Source organism: Bos taurus, chromosome 10, assembly GCF_002263795.3.
Source record: "Bos taurus isolate L1 Dominette 01449 registration number 42190680 breed Hereford chromosome 10, ARS-UCD2.0, whole genome shotgun sequence".
NCBI classification, from domain to species: domain Eukaryota; kingdom Metazoa; phylum Chordata; class Mammalia; order Artiodactyla; family Bovidae; genus Bos; species Bos taurus.
Genome location: NC_037337.1, coordinates 58440292 through 58463045, shown reverse-complemented (window position 1 = coordinate 58463045; position 22754 = coordinate 58440292). Strand labels below are relative to the sequence as shown.

Below are 22754 nucleotides of genomic sequence, written 5' to 3'. Positions count from 1 at the left end.
AAGCCTATTAAGACTGTTTTCTTACAAGCATTCTAGTATGTGGTAACTGGACAGAGATATCAGAGAACAAGACTTAACAACTTGCACAGCATCTCTGGGGCATATAATTTTCCTTCACCTTGCAAATAGGGCTGTATCCTAGCTTTAGTTGTTGATAACGTCTTCCTCTCTCATTGTTTTCTTAGTCTCAACTTTTCACTGAAATAATCCTACCTACTCGCCATCTCTCCAGCTAAGAAGTATCACGGCTATAACAGCAAAGAGGTTATATGGTGTATGTGCAACATTCGATTGAACTCTGTCTTATGTTCCTGTCTTGACACTCACTAACTATGTAATCAGTTTTCTATACTTTGTTCTATCTGTCCTATCGATCTTGTTTTTAATGTGCATTTTTAGAATAATATGCATTTTAACATCTGAAATGGTCTGCCAATAATATCCAAACACTACTGCAATTCAAAATTTTCTTGGAAATGTTCTACTTTAAAGAATATGATTTGCCTTTCAGATATATCCATGTGGTTCAGATATCTATATACATGAATTAAGTTTGTATTTGCAGACTCAGTTCTCCATTTGATTTCTTCCCCTAATATTTCAGTAAACTTGTTCTTTGTTAACATGGGCTAAAATTAGAGTTGAGGTGCACACAGTTATATAACTGTGTATATAAATGTTCATGGGGACCTGAAACTGCAGCCCTCCTGGTTTTCATTTTCTAGCCAGCGCCCAGCCAATAGCTGGACAGGCTTTTATTCACGTCACTTGATTGTCCAGTCATCTCTTAAAGGCCAGTGAACAGAAGCCAGCAGTCAGAACGACATGAGAGCAAGACCTGTAGCCTGGCCAGGAGGCCTGTGCACCTGTTGGCTTTTCATTCCTCTCTTAAAACAGCCAGTTCAGGCTGCACAGAGGCAGCTGCCTTCCTGCTTGCTTCCACAGAAGAGAGTATAGAAATTAACAGACCAACCATGTAACTTACACAGAGGAACTTAACTTACTGGTAAGAGTATCAAAACCAATTATGTGTACATGCAGATCCTCTAACTTTATAAAGGCTAAATTGGCTTTCCTCACTCTGAAAAGATGGCTGGCCTCAGGACCATTCCTTAACCCCACTGAATGCTTTCTATATTAACACAATACTAAGCAGCCTTGGGGCTTCCCTGGTGGCTCAGAGGGTAAAGCATCTGCCTGCAATGCGGGAAACCAAGGTTCAATCCCTGGGTCGGGAAGATCCCCTGGAGAAAGAAATGGCAATCCACTCCAGTACTCTTGCCCGGAAAATCCCATGGATGGAGAAGCCTGGTGGGCTACAGTCCACGGGGTCGCAAAGAGTCGGACATGACTAAGCGATTTCACTTTGAAGCAGCCTTGAATTGCACAGCCATGAGGTTCAGGTGTCACTATTCTCCTGTTACAGAGGATGAGTTGAGGCTCAGAGAGGTTGCCTTGCTTGCCAAAGAGCACACTACAAAAAGCAGCAGGTTCCCACTGCCCAATGCTGAGGAGCCCTGAGCTGCCAGCTCTCAGCAAATGTTCTCTGGTGGCTGATAGGTGAGAGAGAAGGTAGCAAGATCCTGACTGAAGACCTCACCCTGCTGCCAACAAGCATGGCCTCGCAGCTCAGGGTCTCCAGCCCGTGCCTAGGCTGGGCACCCTTAGATGTGCGCCTTTGTTTACTCTGCTAACTGTGGGTCAACCACTTTGACCTCCCGAGTTTATGGTAGCCAGAGGTGACATCACCATGTTACTAGGGTCTAACATCTGCATTACTTTGCATTTGTTGTATTCTCAGAGCCCCAAACTGGCTCATTTTGTAGGAGATAAGAGAAGGAAAATTTGGAGAGCAGTAGTAGCAACTCACTTACCTTTGAAACTTTCAAAAGTATTTTTGGTATGTTCTTTCACAAACTAAGGAAATAACCAGAAGGGCATGCAAATTACCTTTCATACTTTCTAATCCCAGCTGCCTGTGTGTTATTTCAAAATTTAATATGATAAGTTACCATTTTTAATGGAGGTATAAAATTTTTTAATACATGGATGAGACAGGCACAGTGAGTTGAAGGTGACTGCTGACCATTCTACTGTGGATTTCTAATGTTGCTGTTGTATAAGCACAGGGGAGCTTAGCTCCTCAGTTCTCAGCAGGTAAGTGAACACAGTAAAGGATATGAGTTTTTTATTTTAATAATAAAGGATACGAGTTTTTTATTTTAATGGCTGTGTGAACTACAAATGGACAATCCATTTTTTTACAACTCTAACTGGATTGCACAGAAACTTGTCACAAGCAAATCAACATTGTACAAACTAACAGGGATTTCTAACATTCTTTATTTTTCTCATAGTTCGCAAGAGACGAGTTGAAGGAGACCACCAGTAAGTCTGCCAACCTGTCATATTTGGAAGACATTGAAAGGTCATCGAGGGTTCTTGTGATATCAGATGTAAAATTTTCCTGGGGAGAAGGGAAAAGACTGGAAATTTTTTTTTTAATTACATGTATCTTTTTTCTAGTTTAAGGTTGTTACCAGTTTCAAACTGCAAAATCAATAGTAGGTGATATTTTGTATACTAAAGCATTATTTGTGCTAAAATTGATTTTAATTTAGCTTAATTAAATGTTCTGTGATGAGTTGGGTTAAAAAAAATACAGTTGTAAAAAAGTTTAGTAAGTCATTTATGTAGAATAATATGAACATTTTAAGGACCAATATTTTTTAAGTCAAAAAGGGACATTGCTGATGTCAGAACTGCTGTCGTACTTCTTAGGTACAAGGCACTTCAAAGCTTTCCTCATTCCATGGCATGGAGACTTTTCCGTGTTTTCTAGAACACACACACTTCTTTCTTGCAAAAAGCAAAATGCCAACATCTTAAAACAGATGACTTAAAACTTGGTCATCTGTCTTAGAGTCAAAGCAGGTTTCCAGGCGAGAGGAAGTGGTCTCCTGTGCCTCCCCACACTGCACCTGTCTGAGGTGTCTCAGCACCTACAGTTTTTTTAAACAAAGTCATCATCTTGGCTAGGTTACACACTTGGTTTAAAAAGTAGCTATGTCTAAATTCATTACAGACTTTCATTTTAATAATGTGGGCATTATTAAATTTTTGTGAAAGTTCATAGTAGAAATAAAATCTTGAGTAGGAAAGCTATTTTCTTCCCTGTAAAAGGCATACAGCTAACTAACTCTGTTATTTAAGGTTAAAAAAAAAAAAAGCTGTTGTTAAACACATGAAATCAGACTTATTAAATGGTGGAGATTAAGTCTCAGGAGCATGCAGAACAGTCCTTTAAATTGATGGTTACTGTAAAGTAAATCAGAAGCTGACCTGTGTATAAATTAAGAGTTTACACAGGATAGTGAGATGTTCCTGTATGCAGTGCAGAGTTGTCTGGTTGGTATACAATCACCCCTTACTACAGATTCTCCAACCAATAAGGAAAATGACTATTCTTGATAAATCTAATTTTTATTAACTGTTTCCTTTCATCTTGAACTTTTTGGTCCATACTGTATAAAAGTAGTTTCTCATAACAAGATGTCTTCCTGTCACTCAGAGTATTAAAGTGAGTGGTTGAACAGTGTAGCGTGGTGGGCAGGCCGCTCCAGGTCCAGTAGTGTGACAGACCATGTGGACCTGTATTCATGCCAGGTTCCAGGGCAGTCCCGGGAGCAGGAGGTGGCAGAGGCCGTACAGCTACAGAGGACAGGGCACGAAGGAATCTGAACAATTCAGGCCTGGCTGTGTCACTTACAGGGAGATTTTTCTAAAGGGAGGAATCTCTTTCCAGAATAGGGGAGAGATGTGTTCTCAATTTTTTTTTAAACTTCTTGAAACCAAATTATAAAATGTCTGCTCCTTTGTCTTGGACTAGTCAGTTTGTCTCGAGCTAGATGGCTCCCTGTATGCTATAGAAATAAGTCTTCTTGACAGGTGAAAGCTTTCCTCATAAGGACTGAGTGTGAGTTTCTTTGGAATCAGTATCCAGTGTTTGAAAGGGGCCAAAGATTGACTTTGCACTGTTCCACTATTCCCTTTTGGTTATAGGGTGCTGGAGACTTTTTTTTTTTTCAAGTTAGCAAGTCAGGCTCACTCTCACTGGCTCTCCCTCTCTCCTTTTTCATAAATGACTTTGGAAATGTACTTGATTTTTAGAGACTGCACAGTTCCAACAGAGGGGGGAGTTGGCATGGACCAAGAGTTCAGAGCCGCCAGAACACTTTTAGCAAGGCTTCCTTTTTTGCCCTGCCCTGTAAGTCAATGAATTGATAACTATGTTACCCTGTCTTCGCAAAAGTCTTTTTTTTTTTTTTAAATATAGGTAGGTAGGGCCCCACCTAGAATTCTGTATTATACTTATGGGTAATATCTTTTCATTTATTATTTATCAAAGTATGAAGAAGTTGAGTGATTTGCTTGTACCATTCCAGTTCTGAGCTACAGTTCATTATATAATGGAAGAAAAGATTTGTTAATAACTAACTAAAGGTGAGCATTCATCTATCTGAATACAGAAAATCTTTCACAAATTGTAACACAAGGGAGAAAACGGATGTTTACTTTGATCTTTAAAAATCTGGCACCTCTCAAAAAAACAAAATCTGGCACTTCTTATCCTTTTAGTAACTTTCAATATTTCTATATTATGCTAAAATTTTACAATAGAATTGTGAAATAGTCTTGATTTTTAAACCAAAGATCTTCTAAGACATTTAAGTTTTTGTAGTGTAACCAGTATAGATTTATCTCGTTATCCAAGCAAAGACTGTTCTTTGCGTTTTTAAATTGCTGTTTTTTTAAAAGCTTTTAATTTCACATTTTATAAAATTTTATATTCATATTTGTCAGAAGTTCTAATTTTTCCAGTTTGTCTACATGAGATTATATGTATTAAAATCAATATTAATGATATTATTAAAATGGATTTTGGTGCTATATACTTGTAGCTAAAGCCTAGTAGCAGTCTAAAGAATAGGTGGAATACATTCTCTAAGGGTGCCTGTCATTTAAAAGACCAAATAAACATTTTGTGTTTAAAAAAATTAGACTGTTAGAAATTCTAAGGAGAATTACCTTGATTGTTAAATTGCAGATTCTCATGATTTGAATGAAATAACCCACATACTTGCTTTGTGCAGTAGGTACTCCCTCAAAAAGTTAACAGGTATAGAGCTTTGTAAATTCTTTTTTCCATTGACAGTATCTGATGTTTTTTCATTTAAAAAGGGGAATCCATGGTATAAAGAAAATTATAAAAGAAAACATGTTTTGATAAAAAGTTATGTTCTGTTGTTCTTTATTTTAACCCTTGCTGCCATTAAAATAAGATTAAACAATTCATGAGGTTTCATAAAATTGTAAAATTTTGGCTCTGTGGTCCTAGAACTTCTAACTTTTTCCTTATAAAATCAGGAATCACCATTGTCTCCTGGCAGAAAAAAGGATCATTGTTTTTCTGGAATCTACAGCAGTTTCCATTCTCTGTAAGTTCAGTACTGCCTAGTTTTCCTCCATTACAATGTCACGTCACTTAAATTTTTTTTTTCTAGTTTTATTGAGATAGTTGACATATAACATAGTTTAAGGTATAAAACATAATGATTTGATATATGCACATACTTGCAAAATGGTTACTACAGTAAGTTTAGTTAACATCTATCACTTCACATAGTTTTTAAAAATGTTTTTCCTTGTGATGAGAACTTTTAAGTAACTTTCAAATATGTAATAATACAGTAGTATTAACTGTCATCACTATGCTGACATTACATTCCTAGGACTTACTTTTCTTATAACTGGAAGTTTATACCATTTAACCACGTTCATCCATTTCACCCACTCTCCACACCCCAACGCTGGCAACCCGCAGTCTGTTGGCTGTATCAATGGATTTAGTCTTTTTAGGCTCTAATACATGAGATCATATAGTATTTGTCTTCCTTTCAGATTTGTTTCATTTAACATAATGCTCTCAAGGCCACTCCACTTTCATGTAGTATTAACTGAAGACACAGCACCCACAAGACCCAAACACATTGGATGTGTCAGAGCAACTCCTATCAAGGGGTGTGAGTTCTTCAGTCTAAACATCCATAGAACCCTCTTTTCCATCACTTCTCATTGAACATTCATGTTTCTAGCTACTTCTCACTCAAAGGAACTCTTCACCGAGTTTTAAATTGAGAAAATTGTATTTACAATCAGCAAAGAATTTATATTAGCTCATTTTAATTTGGTCATTCTTTCTTATGTCATATTTCTTGTATGTTATAATTTAGTTCTGTATGTCTTTCCCTACAAAAACTGAACACATTGGAAAATTTTTATAATAAAACATTTATAAGTTTGTTAATGCTAAACTCTAACATGCAGCCTGATCATTCAGAGAAGCCAATCTTTAAACCTCTACCAAGCATTTTAGACAGCCTTCACTGATATATAAGGACTTTTACTTAGGATATCTGCTCTGGTAGCTAGATAATAGATTGTAACACTGTGAAACACCACCAGCCATGTTTTGTATTTAGCACTATTGTTCAAGTTTGTACACTTTTAAAATAATCAAACTCTCTTACAGTACACATATGTGAGTGAGGCTTAACTTCCTTTTCTACAGACAATCAGAATGTTTTAAATGCTGCAAAGTAATTAATAGGTCTAAAATTTTTCTGTCAGATATTGTAGTTCATCAGAGAGTATGGTTTAAAAACAAATTCTGGGTGCTTGTTCATGGGTGTAAAGCAAATTTTTAGTTTAAATTTCACCTTAAGTCAAAAGGAAAACAATTTGATTCAGCTGTTTAAACTGTTTAGATTTGTCTGCTTAAGAATTGTAAAAAGAAGGTAAATTATAAAGAAAATTGTTCATGCATACATGTGCATGCACGCACGCAGAATATATAAAAACCATTGTAATTTTGAGAAAGTGCCCACTTTTTTTTTTTTTAGTCTTTTGGATGAATTATATTTGGTTTCAGGTACGTTTAAAAGCTTGAAAATTACTTTTGTAACAGTGCGTTCTTTGTCACGTGAAATTGGGCATTTAAATACATTTTTTAGTGCTAAAATATAAAAATGCTGTAAGTGCTTACTTTTTCAATTTTAATAAACTATTACAGAATATTCATATTAATAATACTGGTTCATAATAGCACAGTGAATTTTCTTTTGAAGAATATGGATTACAGGCATTTAGGATTTACCATTTCATATTGGAACAAATAATTTCAATACAGTCTATCAAATATACTGTAGACTTTGACTGTTTGGAAAATCCCTTTAATTCCTATGTTCTAAAGTTCACTCCTTATATACCTTTTAAGAACAAGTGTATTAATTTCCCTGAGTTATTCTGAAACTGTCAGTACTTGACCATTTACACCCATAAGGTAGTAAGTTCCTATGGTTCAGTCTCATACCATCAGTACTCAGTCTGGCCTGTCCATAAAGTCAAATTGAGTTTTTGTTTTTGTTTTTTTTTAAACTGAGTTGACAAATTGAAAGAGGGACCTATGATACAGTGTGTTCTGAGCCTGAGGGGAGCCAATCCTGCTATTAGAGATTATTTCTAAGGTAAAGCAAAGATACTGCTTATCAGTCACCTAAATCCACCAACCAAAAGAGGAAATCAGTGAAACGTGTAATGGGTTTGAGGAAAATTTTAGGGATAAATCAAATAATTCAGCTTTGAAACTTAAGGAATAAAGAAATTTCTCTTGAATCTTTAGTATTGGCTGGCTTTCCGAGAATGGCTGTTGGGCTTATGTTCACATGTGGGAAACCTTGATGCCTGTCCGCTTTGGTGAGTCAGAGGCTTGGGTGCTTCAGTTGTCAGTTAACTTCAGCTCCTCCTCTGAGTGGCCTTGGAGACAGGCGCTATAGCCGTGGGGAGAGTGCATTCTTGCTCAGCCAATGGCACCTCACTCCTCTAGGTACCAAATATTAAGCTTTCCAGCATGTCTGCAAGGGTTGGTGGCCTCTAGGCTCAGCCCAGCTTTAGCCCCCATCCTATAGCAGAGACTCAAGGCCACCTCTATAAAGAATAGCCAACCTAACCTATAGATCTAATGCGATCCCTATCAAATTAACACATTTCATTTTTCACAGAATTAAGACAAATAATCCTAATATTTATATAAAACTTTATATAAAAGAGCCAGGATTGTCAAAGCAGGAGGCATAACCCTCCCAGACTTGAGATAATACTACAAGGCTATAGTGACCAAAACAGTGTGGTACTGGCACAGAAACAGACATCCTATTATATACAGGATGGATGAACAGCACAGGGGACTATATCCTGTGACAAACTATAATGGAAAAGTATGAAAAAATATGAAAAAGATGTTTATGTGTGTATAACTGAGTCACTTTTGCTGTACCAAAGAAATTAGCACAACACTGTAAATCAACTATACTTCAATAACATTGTAAAGAACAGTCAACCTTATGACTGAGCTGTGATAATACCTCTCAGCAATTTAGATGAGTCTCTAAATGGCCTTTCTGGAGCTGGTGCTAATTATGGCTGTGTTTACTCCATGAAATTACACTTTAAATATATAAAAGGGAGGGAATTATAATGTATATCCAGGTTTCCTGCATGGTAAGTGGGCCATTTTTCTTTGACCTTTTCTATTGAACAATAAGACTCTTAAAAAAAAAAAAAGAACATATTTTTCACTTCTCAGAAGTAGAGGAATATAAACATTAAATCATGAAAGACTCACAATGGTCAAGTCCAGACCCCACCAAGTTGAGCAAACTGACTTCAGAGAAGTTAACTTGCCCAAGGTAACATCATTGGTTTGTACATTGAACAACAAAAAACTTCATGTACCTGTTATGTTCCAGCTACTGCACTAGTCAAAAAGCTAACAGTCACATCTAGTATCTTGTTTCCCAGCGCTGTGTTTTTCTCTAAGCTCCTGGTGACCATTTCTCCCAGCATTCTGGATGTCTTTCTCCCTAAGGTCAGTAATAGACCTGCTCAGCAGTGTGATGGCTGTGCACATAAGTTCCTGATCCTTGTTCAAAAATGCTTTTTTTTTTAACTTGAGAAGAAAAAGCTTTGGATAAAAGTCTTAAGTTCTAACTTAGCTTCCATATCTGTAGTATGAGAACAGCAGCAGCCCTTTGAGTTGTTCTGAGGATTAGAACTGGTAAGGCCCATACAACACGTAACAAAGCATTGAGTCTCCGGTGAGCTCTCTTGTGCTATGCCTGCTCTGACAAAAAAATCCCAAGACACAGCGCAAACTGTTACCAAAATGGCCTCACCTGGGAACAATGGATTTTCTGAAGTCACAGACTTGCTTCCAAACATTTTAAAACCACAACTAGGATTATGCAAAAGGAATTCAGTTCCTCACTTCAATCCCAAGTCATTTCATCACTGTTTTAAAGCAAGCAGTTGAAAACCATATTTATAGTAAGTACACGTTTTATGCTTCAGTCATCCTCTTCCTCTTCACTCCCTGCTTTCCTCTTTCTGGAGGGTTCATCTGAACAGATAAGGAGAGAAGGTGTAAAATTCAATACTGAATGTTTTCGGAAATTCTGTCTAAAGTGGTTCTGAGCCGGTGGGAGAGCCAGCCTTTCAAGTTAGAACTCGACCCTCCAGCGATGACCTTGTCCACAGACACTGTCTCTACAGGTCAGGCAAGGGGAGCCCGGACTTCCAGCGGTCAGGGCCAAGGGACACGTCACTCTATTTAGGTGTGGATTCCCCTCATTACTACTTGAAATATGTTCCTCTGCTTCCTCAGTACTTCACTTTCTCTATCTAAAATTCACTATTTTAAAGCCTGTTGACTTTTTTTAAAGGACTGCTTGTGTTTTATGTGCTTTTTTCAGTATGGTTTCCAAGTTTTAAATAGATTTTTTCACATGAAAAATGAGTGCTTCTTCTACATAGTAAGAGCCATTTCTGTTACTGGGATGTTTCCTCTGACCTGTAACTCAAGACCCATAGTGGAGTGAGTTATGTGTTCAGAAAACACTGGATAAATGAATATGGTACAATGGCAAGAACAGAGTGAGTCACTTGTGTAATTAAGACTTAAAATTTCTTGTGATCTTTAAGTGGAAAAGGAAATAAAGTAGATAATTTCAATAACATGGAGATGAAATAACCCTGCACCATTATTATGCTCATGGTGATCGGGAGAGGGCCCTTGATCTATTCCATTGAACTACTTCTAGTTCTCTAGTTGGGCCCTGGTGTCTCAGCCACATGTCTTTTCTCACAGGCCTTTCTGTCCACCGGCACACCCACCCTAACACTTCCTTCAACTTCCAACAAGAGGGTGACTGTTCTGGGCTGCCTCCCGCTGCACACAGGTGTCAGGCATTTCTCTGGGCCACGCCTAGGCTTGTTACTGCACTCATCTCACTGAGTTGTAGGGAGGTGTGTAGACACCTGTCTGTGCTCCTGGGCTCTGAGCTCCTTATTCCGGGAGTCGGCTTGTGGCTACAGAGCAAACCCCTTCAGATTGAATAAATTTGGTTTTACCTCATCAGTGGTGAGTTTCTTTGCTGTCAGTGATCTTTGAGCCCCATCTCCATCTGGTCCCTCATCACTCTCTGAAGAATAGATTCTGGCCCCTTCCTCTGAAAGCAAATTTGAGGACTTTAGATATGGGACTGACCTTCAAAGATGAAGACCCATTTATTCCTGAAAAAAGTTTTTTTTTTTACTGTTGAATGTTCTTACTTCCCACTGTATATATTTCCCTTTGTTGAGACACCAACCATTTTTTTTAAGTTTTCATGAAGAGATACATACAGCTTTCAAACATGCTTAAATGACTTACATTGGAGAGGTTTTTTCCCTCTCAGAGAGACTGTTCACTTTTAAATACCCGCAGGGCTCCAGGCACACATTTTTTAAAACTACAAAGTTTAACACTGGGTCCTTAATTATACAATCAGGCAAACTGCCTATTATACATTTTTTACAATGACGACATAAATTATTTAGTTGATTTTCTTAATTATGGGGGTGCCTTATTTTCCCAGCCAACTTTTCATGTGAGAAAGTGGTCCTAACAAAAACAGGAGAAAAGGCCTTTGCATTGTCCTCAGTGAATAACAGCAGGACAGACACTCAGTGGTCACCAGACTCACCTCCGCGTTCCCCTTGGTTGTGGTTTTCGACGGCTTCACCCTCCTCATCACTGTTCGAGTCCTGGTAGGGGGCACTTGGCACCCCCTGGTTCTGCAGACGGATTGTCTCCTGGTGAGCAGAAGCCCTCAAACGTGCTTCTTTCTGTAAAGACTTAAAAAAAAATGAATTCACTTAGTGCCTGCTTGAAACTAAAGAACATGAAAATGCCTTGCCCGGGATAACACCAGTTCCTATGTCCTCAGGGTGAGTTCTCTCCATTTCACATCTCTGTTACCATACACGGTCATCGTCGTGTTCAGTTCTAAGGCATGAAGACACCACAGGGTGGAGAGGCAGAAGGCTCCCTCACACCAACCGCCCCATCACACCTGGCATGGGCACGGCCTTGGGAGCTGCAGCATCCCCTCTGCAGCCAGGGACAGTCCAGAGGGCACGACCAGCCTGAGGAGCTGCGTCCATGCCCAGCAGATGCCTGAGGGAGGCAGGTTCTCTTCACCTTCCCTGAGACACACCTGACTTGCCCAGGCTCCACCAAACGACCATGGCACCCAGATATTCGTGCCTGGGGCTGTCAACCCAGGGCACTCCCCACAGCTGCTGATGGCAGGATGAGGGCGTGCTGGTGGGGAGGGTCCCTAAGTCCCAAAGTAGAGCCCTTGTTCCCTTCCATCCACCTGGCTTCCACATGTTGGGCTCCACGGGTAGGGCCAGTGTTGACTGAGTCAGGAATGTCCTTCTGACCTTCCTACATCACCTCTCCTCTGGCTAACACAGTTTAATGATATGTATCAAAGGTTATGTTTTTTTAAAAACTGTCAGTTTCCCGCTGAGAGCTCACAGATTGGAGAGAGAACACCTGAGTGTCTGGATTGCTGTATCTCACCACTGGCCCATTGACTATGACCATTTCTATGGTTAACCACACACTTGGAAGCTAAAGCTGGCTCCCTGATAACTACAAGAAATAAAATGACTGTCACAATAAGATGATTTAATATTCTGAAAAGCACAGCTCTTAATGCCCCTAAACAATCCTGGGATAAAGCTCAGCCAACATACCTTAATCAACTCTACACGCTGGCATTCAGGATCAGGACCTGCCACTGGTAAGATTTTAATCGTCTGCATCCTCGAGCATCTACTAGCAAGTGGCAGGGACACCTTTTTATGTGTGGCATAGTCTGTAGCATGAGGTCTGCGGCAAACAGACAAAAATGACTCACTCTACTAAGAACATTTGCAGGCAATCACACCAACAGCAAACAGCGGCGGACAGTAACATCAGCACCCACAGCCCTTTCCTCTGGCACATGCACACACCAAGAGCATGCTTGCAATCAGCCGGCTTCCCGGGTAAAAGGCCCTGAAGAGAAGGGACATGCTGACCAGCAGAGTGGCACAGACAGTTTAGGCCTCTTACCAGGTGTGCTGATCAATGTGAATTAATAACTCGTCTTCTGGTTTAGACAGCAGCCTCGTGTTGGCTTCCATAGCATGAACTGGCTCCCTGAGAGACAGGAACTTGTTGCAAAGGTGAAAAATGGCATGGGAACCAGGGCATGGGCCTTGGGGAGCTGCACCTCAACATCGTGTCAGTCAGGCTCTTTGCACATCCAGCCTCTCTAACCTGTTGCTCAAACTGCCAAGCAGCAAGAGGTCACTATGAATAGTTACCTGAAGGTGAGTTTGGACTTGAAGACGGCTTGTCCCTGCAGACCAGTGTCGTCCCTGACGAACAGGTGGTTGTGAGTGGCCTGCATCGGGGCCTTGTAGACATCAAACACCTCGTTGCCTAAATGTAGGGACAGGCTGGAAACAGAAATAGTTCAGTTATTAGGATGGATCGTTAACAAATCCTATAGCTTCCATTCTGTCATGTTTTGTCACTAAGTTGTGTTCGACTCTTTGCAACCCCATGGACTGCAGCCCACCAGTCTCCTTTGTCCATGGGATTCTCCAGGCAAGAATACCAGAGTGCGTTGCCATTTCCTTCTACAGGGGATCTTCCCAACCCAGGGATCAAACCTGCATCTCCTCCATTGGCAGATGGGTTTTTTATCATGAGCTACCAGGGAAGTCTCCTCTACCCTGTTAGCAATTCTTAAAATGCTGTGGAACTGCAGGATCCTGTCCCCATACTGAAGATTTAAGACAGACAAAAGATACTAGAAACAACTAACCTACCTCCTTTCAAAGTAAAAGGTGGTAAAATCCATCTTCCTTTCAACTTGAAATCTAATTGTTTTATCATTTCCCAATCTCTATGACTTCATTAGTAAAATAGAAATCATTTTTTCAAACATACCAATCTATAATGTCTAATGGTCACATATGGGCACTGACATTATGTTTTCATCTCAATAAGGTAGATACTGTGAATTTGATTACTTCTTGAGTCTATGTCTAGAGTCTTCCAGCACAGCACTGTGACCTCAACCCTGTTTATTTCTCCCAGGTTTCCCAGATAATGCCAGGAGCCTCAGTTCAGTTCAGTTCAGTTCAGTCAGTCGTGTCTGACTCTTTGCAACCCCATGGACTGCAGCACGCCACACCTCCCTGTCCATCACCAACTTCCAGAGCTTGCTCAAACTCATGTCCATTGAGTCGGCGATGCCATCCAACCATCTCATCCTCTGTCATCCCCTTCTCCTCCCACCTTCAGTCTTTCCCAGCATCAGGGTCTTTTCAAATAAGTCAGTTCTTTGCATCAGGTGGCCAAAGTACTGGAGTATCAGCTTCAGCATCAGTCCTTCCAATGAATATTCAAAACTGATTTCCTTTAGGATGGACTGGTTGGATCTCCTTGCTGTCCAAGGGACTCTCAAGAGTCTTCTCCAACACCACAGTTCAAAAGCATCAATTCTTTGGCACTCAGCTTTCTTTATAGTCCAACTCTCACATCCATACATGACTACTGGAAAAACCAAAGCTTTGACTAGACGGACCTTTGTCGGCAAAGTAATGTCTCTGCTTTTTAATATGTGGTCTAAGAGGACTTCCCTGGTGGCTCAGAGGTTAAAGCATCTGCCTGCAATGCGGGAGACCTGGGTTCGATCCCTGGGTCGGGAAGATCCCCTGGAGAAGGAAATGGCAACCCACTCTAGTATTCTTGCCTGGAGAATCCGGATGGAGGAGCCTGGTGGGCTACAGTCCATGGAGTCGCAAAGAGTCGGACACAACTGAGCGACTTCACTCATTCACTTCACTCACTAAGAGGCCTGCTGCTACATCGCTTCAGTGGTGACCGACTCTGTGCGACCCCGTCCCTGGGATTCTCCAGGCAAGAACACTGGAGTGGGTTGCCATTTCCTTCTCCAATGCATGAAAGTGAAAAATGAAAGTGAAGTCGCTTAGTCGTGTCTGACTCTTCACGACCTCATGGACTGTAGCCTACCAGGCTTCTCCATCCATGGGATTTTCCAGGCAAGAGTACTGGAGTGGGTTGTACTAGATTTTGTTAATTCTGTAATGAAAAAAGATCCCCAAATATGGTCCTATACAGAAAACTTCATTCATCCCAGGCCTCCCTGTGGGTGTTTCTCCTCAGGTCTGTGCTCACCTTCCATCCGACCACTTGACTATCCGAGCATTGCTTTCTTTAATTTTATTTCCGTCTTTATCCCGGCGTATCCTCCATCGTATAGTATTTTCTATCTGATATAAAACACAAAGGCATACAAAACCAGTTGGTAAAGAATCTGCCAGAAGTGCAGGAGACCTGGATTTGATGCTTGGGTCAGAAAGATGCCCTCGAGAAGGGTGTGGCAACCCACTCCAGGATTCTTACCTGGAGAATCCCATGGACAGAAGAGTCTGATGGGTTACAGTTCATGGGATTGCAAAGAGACATGACTGATCAACTAACACTTTCATATACAAAACCAGACTGCATGTTCTTTTCTTCTCAAGTGATTTATAATCACATGCCAAGAATTCAGAGGTGGTGAGAAAGTAAGCTCACCGAAAAATAGATGATTAGGCAACACGGAAACCCTCCTACTACAGATACCTATAGACACTGGTTAAACTCACCAGATGTTCTGTTTTAATCTTTTCTGAGCTCCACCTCATGGCAGTGGAAGCAAAAACTTAGGGCCGTATGAGGTAGGAGGTTATAAATGAGATTTCTATTGCAGCCCCACTTGAAGGGTTATGAACCCAATGAAAGAAGGACTAAAGAAAGGCCCTGTAGGAAAGAAAGCTCTGAGCATTAATTTTTTAAAAAATGTAATTCAGTAATAATAAATTAAAACCTGCGACTTCTGCTTTATCCATATGGTGAGAAACTCCAAATTAGAAAAGTAGTATAAGAATGGTTCCTGCCACTGCTACCACTGTGGCCTCTGGCAGACGCTCATTCCATACCCGGTTAAAGACAATGCCATTCCTATGAGAGCAATGGTAGGGTTTTGCTTTCCAGGTCTTCTCAAGGGGGACCCCCTAATGACAAGACCTCTTCTCTGTGCATAAGCTGAATTTCCATAAAGAGTCAGATATTTTTACTATGGGAAGCAGCTCAGAACTATCCATGATAAAAATTGGAGGGGCAGTTCTGTATATCTAATTATATTATTATTTATCCTGAAGGAAGTAGCTAACAATTTTCAAGAATTCTTATCTTGACTGCTGTCAAAAAATTACAACTGCCAAAGAAAGGTTAGAAAAGTGATAATTCTACAACAATTTTTTAAAAAGGATATGTACCTTCTCTCCTAATAATATTCTGAAAAGACATTTAATTCCTCATTCTAAACAGTTATTTATTGATCAAAAAATAAAGATCATTTTGTAAGTTCATCTCAAACTGTTATCCCTGTATTTTATTTTATAAAAAGCTTAAAAAAAAAAAAAGGAATAAAGTGTGGAATGATACCTTTAATTTTAACCTGGTTCTCTCTTCTTCATCAAGCATTTTCTTATTTTCAAATTCATCTTCATAATACTGAGGATCAAAAGGCCTAAAAATTGTTTTTTAATGTTGTATTAGCCATCTTTAGTATGAATATGATACTATAAGTCTTTATAACATGTACCAATATGTTAAAAAAATCACAGTAGACAAATAACTTCAAGTAAAACTTCAAAGAAGTATGCAAATGACTTTTTTAAAAGTTTATTTAAAATTTTTTTTGCCTGAAAAAAATCCAAATGTGACTAATAATTCAAAATTTTTAAATTGTTTTCTTGTTTGGTGAAATAGTCCTCTAAGGTATAGGTGACACATGATCTACCTTTTCATATTTTTAAAGAAAGGTGTCATGTTTAATTGCACAAGAGCTTGCACTTGTGAACCATCATGATGGTTCACAAAATAGTGTGGACCCAACCACACTATTTTGTTTTTAAATATCATCATCTTTTCTAGATTCACAATGGCTTTTGCATTGAACTTTTGTGATTTTTCCAGCAAACTTTCTCACCTTCGTTTACCAATTTTTCAGCTTTATGAGAATAAAAAACATCTTCATCAGCTATGATATCTGCTCATTGATAAGAAAGTGCCAAAATGCTAAAAGAATTATTAGCAGTAAAGCCTTCTCATACCAATAAATTCATCATTTTCTACCATAGCACACCCTAAATTTATTTTTTCAGAGTTACATGAAAAATCTCCCACCTCTGTGATTAGCCAACGCATTACAAACAAGAACATTTACAGTCCACATACTTTTACTCAATATCTTGCAGGAAAAATAAAACTTTAAATCAGTCCTCTTACTTGGATTCTATGCTGAGAAATTTGGGTAGTTTAACAAAGTATAATTCATTTCCTAAATCAGAGTTGATGTTAGGAATTTCTACTTCTGTTTTGGTTTCAGAAATCGGCTCTTCCTCCTGCTGGTTCTGAGGCACTCCACATCCATCCTAAGAAAGGAATCAGAACGTGAGAGCTTGAGGTGACATTAGAAATGCTCTAGCTGTCCTTCCGCAGCAGGCAGATGCAGGTTTGACAGGAAGTAAATTTAGAAACCACTTCAGAGATAAAGTAGTCAGCAGCCCCTCCAGTCTCACTTTAAAATTTCATCCTCTCTATCCTACTCCCCTAAAACCACCATGCAAAACAAGACGTGTCAGCCTGCATTACCAGAAAAAAATATTGACATACCTAGTTTTCATAAGATATTTAGCAACACAAGTGTGAAATTATACAACACTTCAATACTAAGTAACTACTAAAATCAGGGGGAAATGTCAAGTAATACACACGTCTCGGCACAAGTTTGAGTAAGAAAAGCTTTTGAATCAAAGGTTTTCAAATTATGAATCCTCATAGTCTAGCCCCTAAAGTTTGGCATCAAATTCATTCTGAGCAATTCCTTCTATGCCCTTTAATATCCAGAAATTCCCAACATAGCTAAGTAAGTCACCTATTCATCAGATGTTCCAGACTCTCTCTATATGAGAGAGTCAGGCCCATCAGCCTCTGAAACTTTTTTCTTAGCTTTGAATAATGGGCTCAGGTGAGATTTGTACTTACTGTAACAGGCTCTCTTTGAATGGGTGGTTGATTATCCCCATCACTATCTGAAGAAATGTCATCTATGTCTCCAAACAGATCCATTGTCCCACTATAATCTTCAATGTTGGGAAAGAATGCATCATATTAATTAATTTCTCTTGACTGAAGTTCTTCACATAGTTCTTGGCCCATCATTTCACTATATTTCCAAGATTCATAAACCAAATCTTTATTAAGCCATCCTGAAACTGGCTTCATGAGCCTGGGCCTCAGAAGCCTAACAAGCAAGAGTGACTACAGAGAAGGAAAATGGCAGTTAGTTGGTGGAAGTCAAGTTGCTGTGATGGCCAGCTTTCAAGGTGGAGCCCTGGGATTCCTGCCTCTGGTATTCTGGCCCTTGTGCAGTCCCCTCCAACAGGCATCATGGTTGGTTTATGTGATCAACATAATATAGCTTCACTTCCAAGGCTCAGCATGACATCATGGCCTTTCTGCCTCACTCTTTCTCCCTTGGGTCACTTGCTCTGGAGGAAGCCAGCTACCACGATGTGAAAACACATAAACTGCCATGGAGAGGCTCATGTGGTGAGAAACAGTCCCCCCGCCCAAGCACCATGAGAGTGAGCCATCCTGGAAACAGATCCTTCAGCCTGAGATAACATCCTGACTCAATGTTGGATGAGCCAACATCCTGACTAAAGCCTTGTGAGAGACCCTGGGCCAGGGCTACACCACTCCTGACCTTTAGGACTGAGAGATATACGAAATGTTTGTTATTTTAAGCTGGCCTTCTCAGGGAATGTAGTTGGGGAAGGTGAGGGGTGGTGTGCAGGTCATACAAGACATGTCTACTTCGACACTCCTGTCTCCTTGTTTTTGGATTCCCTCTGCACAATGCCAGGGAAACTTTGGTATCTCAACTTCATTAAATGTAGGCTACCACTGAGTGTTTTTAGTTACCCAGTCAAGCACAGAGCCATGTCCAGAATATATAAGTGCACCCGTATCAGTAAATTTGACACCCAAGGCAGTCAAGTGTTCTTCATCTCACATTCTTAGAATCCACTTTCCCTCATATTCCCCAGGCTTTTGCCTATATGTATTAGCAAAACCTTGCAACTGTTTTGATGTATAAGTTATTTCTTCTTCAGTTGAAGTTTACGCTTTCTTTGCCAGTGCATAAGATCCTAGTGATGGATCTATTGGTAAAAATTGGGTAAGACAGCACTCAGCTGAGTGGTTCTTGAGGAGAATGAAAACTGACCCAAGTGATGTTATTACAGGATTTTCAAGCAAGAAGACTAGTTTCACAACCTACTGAATGGGAGAAAATATTTGCAAACGATATGACCAATAAGAGGTTAATATCCAAAATATATAAACAGGTCATCCAACTCAATATAAAAAAAATCTGATTAATGGGCAGAAGACATTAATAGACATTTTTGCAAAGAAGACATGGACATGTTGCTCAACACTCCTAATCATTCAAAGAAATAGAAATCAAAACCACAGTAAGATATCACCTCACTGAATAACTACCATCAAAAAGTCTATAGATAGCAAGTATCACTGAGACTGTGGAGAAAAAGAGACCCTTGCATGCTGTTGTGGGGAATGTGGATTGGTGCAGCCACTATGAAAAACAGTATGGCAGTTGCTCAAAAAACTAAAAGTAGGGGCGTCCCTGGTGGCTCAGTGGCGATGAATCTGCCTGCCATTGCAGGAGACATGGTTTCAATCCCTGATCCAGGAAGATCCTACAGGCTGCAGAGCGACTAAGCCCATGTGCCACAAATACTGAGCCTGTGCTCTGGAGCCCACAAGTTGCAACTACTGAGCCCACGCACCCTAGAGTCCATGCTGTGCAAGATGAGAAGCTACCACACTGAGAAGCCCATCCGCCACAGCTAGAGAGAAGCCCCTACTCCCTCAACTAGAGGGAAAAGCCCACACAGCAATGAGGACCCAGCACGGTCAAAAATAAATAATTAAAAAAAAAAATCAGAAATAAAACTACCATCTCGTAATTTTACTCCTTGGTTTATATCTGAAAAAAACAGAAACCCTAATTCTAAAAGATACATGTGCCCCAATGTTCATAGCAGCAATATTTACAATAGCCAAGATATCGAAGCAACCAGTCCATCAACAGATAAATGGATTTAAAAAAAAATATGGTGTGAATATATATATATATATATATAATGAAATATTACTCAGCCATAAAAAAGGAAGGAAATTCTGTCACTTGCAACAACATAGATGGACCTAGAGGGTACTATGCTTATTAGTGAAATAAGCCAGATAATGACAGATACAGTATATTATCACTTATATATGGAATCTGAAAAATAAACCAGTGAATATAACAAAACAGACAGACTCACAGATAATAGAAAACAAACTAGTGGTTACCAGTAGGGAGAGAGAAGCAGGGAGGGACATAATAGGGGTAGGGAATTAAGAGGAACAAACTAGTGTGTATAAAATACTAGATTACAAGGATATAGTTAGTGTACAGCACACGAAACATAGCCAGTATTTCATAACTTTAAATGGAGTATCATCTATAAAAAATATTCAAATCACTATTTTTGTACACCTGAAACTTTAAATCAACTATATATTAAAAAAAAAAAAAGCTATTAATAGTTTCCTCAGACATAGGGAGGCAAACTGCTTCTCACAGGCAAAGGAGGCTCAGAGAGACTACAAACTTTGTTTTTCACCTTTGTCTGAATCCAAACATATTCCCATCCTGTGATAAATCATAATAAATAAGAATATAAAAAAGAACATATACATATAACTGAAATACTTTGCTATACAGCAGAAATTAACACTGTAAATCAATTCTTCAATTAAAAAAAAGCCAACCTAAGCTTGTAAACTTTCTCTAAGTGCTCCAGGGCACTCAGAGGTATGCACCCCATCCCAGTCCTTAGTCATCAGGACTGCCTAACAAGTGTAGCAGCCACTTGAGCCCTCAACCACAGGGGATAATCTGCTTCATCATGATGCCAAGGCACCACCGTTTCCCTTTGGTGAGGAACTCAGACCTGCATTCAAACCCAAACCAACCTAGCACCTCATCTTTGAGGATGTGCTTCCTGGACTACCACTCAGGTCCAGGTTGGGCCACAGAAAACATACCAGTTGTTGATACAAATACATTTTAGTATTTTTTAAAAATCGCAATTAGGTTTAGAGCTGTTGATTTTGGTTACAAGAAATACAAAGAAAATTCCTAAGGGATGACAAAAGTAGCAAATTCAGAGAACCACTTCCACCCCTACAGATAAGGGAACAAAGGGAAACGTAGAATTATTCCTAAACTTAAAAACTTATAACAGAGCCCCTTGGAGCTGAAACTCACACCTGAGGAAAACAAGTGTCCAGCTGGTACTGATGTCTCTCAGGAATACAATGAAGCTGGCTCTTCAAGTCTTCGTAAAACTGCAAACTGGACTGAGCAGCTGTAGGAATATACCGCCTCAGCTGAGACGAACAACTCCTGGTTGGCTCCCTTCAACAGGAAGCCCCCACGAAGTTCTATAAGCAAACAGGAAGGAGCAACCTATTCTTTGTTATCTATGCTCCCAGTTCTTCTCCAGCGCCCCCTAACAGGGGGCAGCTGGCAAAGCTGAAATGTGCTTGCAGAGGCTTGACCTTTCACCGCCAAGCTCTGCATAGAAGGGGCAGGTTTGGAGATGAGAGACTCCAAGAGCTCAGTCATTGTCACATAAGTATCTACTAGTAAAAAAAACAGAAACTATGTTGTCCTAGAAAGGACAGAGTCAAAAATGAAGGCTCTCAAGGGCCAGACATGTTTCAACTTGATAAGCCAATAGCAAAGAGGCTACAGGTTTGTGAGTTAGGAAAAGAGACACAAAGGCGAGTTAGGACCTTCTCCTTCAGTGCCACTTCTCTATAACCAGGTTTCAGGGAAAGCCTCCCATCATAGATAGCCACCATTCCTGGGTTGTACTAACAGCCCTAGTCCATAATGGAAAGAAATGGAAAGATTAGTCCATGTAGAAGAGCACTGCAGAAAACACAAATATGTGTCTTAGAGATTTAAAATGTATCTATCTGCTAACTCAGCCATTTCTACTATCAAGGGAAGTCAAATTTTCCTCCCTCTCAATATGGGCTCACATTAGTGATTCACTTCCAATGAACAGAATGTGGTGGATTCTGTATATGACTTTCAGTGCTAGCCATAAAAGGTACCCTCAAGAAAAGGTAAAACAGCTCTTGGAGTGCTCACTGTTGAAGCCTATCACCATCTGTGAGAAAGCAGGGCCATTCCTAGGATACAACAAATGAGACACTCACTTAAGGGCTGCCAAAATCTCAGTGATCAAGAGAAATAATATTGCAATACATTTTAAATCACAAAAAATCCCACTGAACAAAACATCAAAATTGTAAATAGAGATGATCCATGGAGTTCTGGACTTGTACAACTCCTGTCACTTGCCTGACCCTCATCCCAGACCTGCTAGATCATCTTTATGTGAATTTTTGACATTTTGTCCATCATATTTTTGCATTAATTTTAGTTTTTTAAAATGCTGTATCACAATATTATTTAACTTGATTATTGTAGTGGGCTGAATAGGGACCCTTCCAAATTCATATCCAACCAGAACCTTTATTTAGCAATAGGATCTTTGAAGATGTAATTATTAAGATGAGCGGACAGAGGACTAGGGGTGACCCTAAACCTACCAGTGTGTGTCCTTAAAGGAGAGTGGGATCTGGCAATACAGAGCAGACACACAGCGAAACCACCATGTGAAGATAGAGGTGAGATTAGAGTTACGCTGCTACGAGCCAAGGAACACCGGAAGCCTCCAGAAGCTAAGACGATGCAGGGGAGGTCTTCCCTAGAGCCTCCAGAGGGCGCATGGCTCGGCTGACACCTTGATTTAGGACTTCAGGCTTCAGAACTATGAGAGGATACATTTCTATGGTTTGAAGTCTCCCAGTTTGTGGTACTTTGTTATAGCAGCCCTAGCAAACGAATATAATTATGGAAGCTTTTTGTGTCAATTTTTAAAAACTTTGCACCCCAGAAGAATGCCTCCCTTCTTCACTGGGCCTTGGCCAGGTTCTTTGCAGGGCCTGGGAGAAATGTACTAAA

General features: G+C 39.8%; 2 protein-coding genes across 5 annotated transcripts in view; one reads left to right on the top strand and one right to left on the bottom strand.

The window, feature by feature from the left end:
* Positions 1 to 7140, top strand: part of TMOD3 (tropomodulin 3) — an 88713-nt gene extending 81573 nt beyond the window's left edge. Inside the window, exon 10 of one of the 2 annotated variants that reach the window (NM_001075987.2) lies at positions 2358 to 7140. In NM_001075987.2, the coding sequence (NP_001069455.2) occupies positions 2358 to 2392 (35 nt within the window). In that variant the 3' untranslated portion in view covers positions 2393 to 7140. The remainder of the gene's footprint in view (positions 1 to 2357) is intronic. The other variant, XM_059890495.1, reaches the window with a different exon arrangement.
* Positions 4291 to 22733, bottom strand: LOC101905723 (RNA polymerase-associated protein LEO1). Of its 3 annotated transcripts, XM_059890856.1 has the most exons (6): positions 17621 to 22733; positions 16862 to 17007; positions 16016 to 16100; positions 14702 to 14796; positions 12202 to 12951; positions 10717 to 11292 (listed from the first exon to the last, which is right to left on the bottom strand). In XM_059890856.1, exons 1-5 carry the CDS (start codon positions 17702 to 17704, stop codon positions 12813 to 12815), a joined length of 549 nt encoding a protein of 182 aa, XP_059746839.1. In that variant the 5' UTR covers positions 17705 to 22733; the 3' UTR covers positions 10717 to 11292; positions 12202 to 12812. The 3 variants fall into 3 exon arrangements, 1 of the variants encoding a protein (XP_059746839.1); XR_009496212.1 differs by lacking the exons at positions 14702 to 14796; positions 16016 to 16100; positions 16862 to 17007; positions 17621 to 22733 and adding exons at positions 4291 to 9517; positions 10528 to 10625 and having other exon boundaries at positions 11142 to 12800; XR_009496211.1 differs by lacking the exons at positions 14702 to 14796; positions 16016 to 16100; positions 16862 to 17007; positions 17621 to 22733 and adding an exon at positions 4291 to 10625 and having other exon boundaries at positions 11142 to 11292; positions 12202 to 12800.
* Between the last annotated feature and the right edge of the window lie 21 nt (positions 22734 to 22754).

Bases quoted from the DNA above. Each gene is read 5' to 3' on its own strand.
- LOC101905723 (XM_059890856.1), bottom strand. From the start codon at position 17,704: ATGGATCTGTTTGGAGACATAGATGACATTTCTTCAGATAGTGATGGG. The intron at 16,101-16,861 runs GTAAGAGGACTG...AACAATTTTTAG, and splicing joins TTTCTCAGCATAGAATCCAA to GCCTTTTGATCCTCAGTATT. The intron at 12,952-14,701 runs GTGAGCACAGAC...TTCTGTTTCCAG, and splicing joins GTCAAGTGGTCGGATGGAAG to CCTGTCCCTACATTTAGGCA.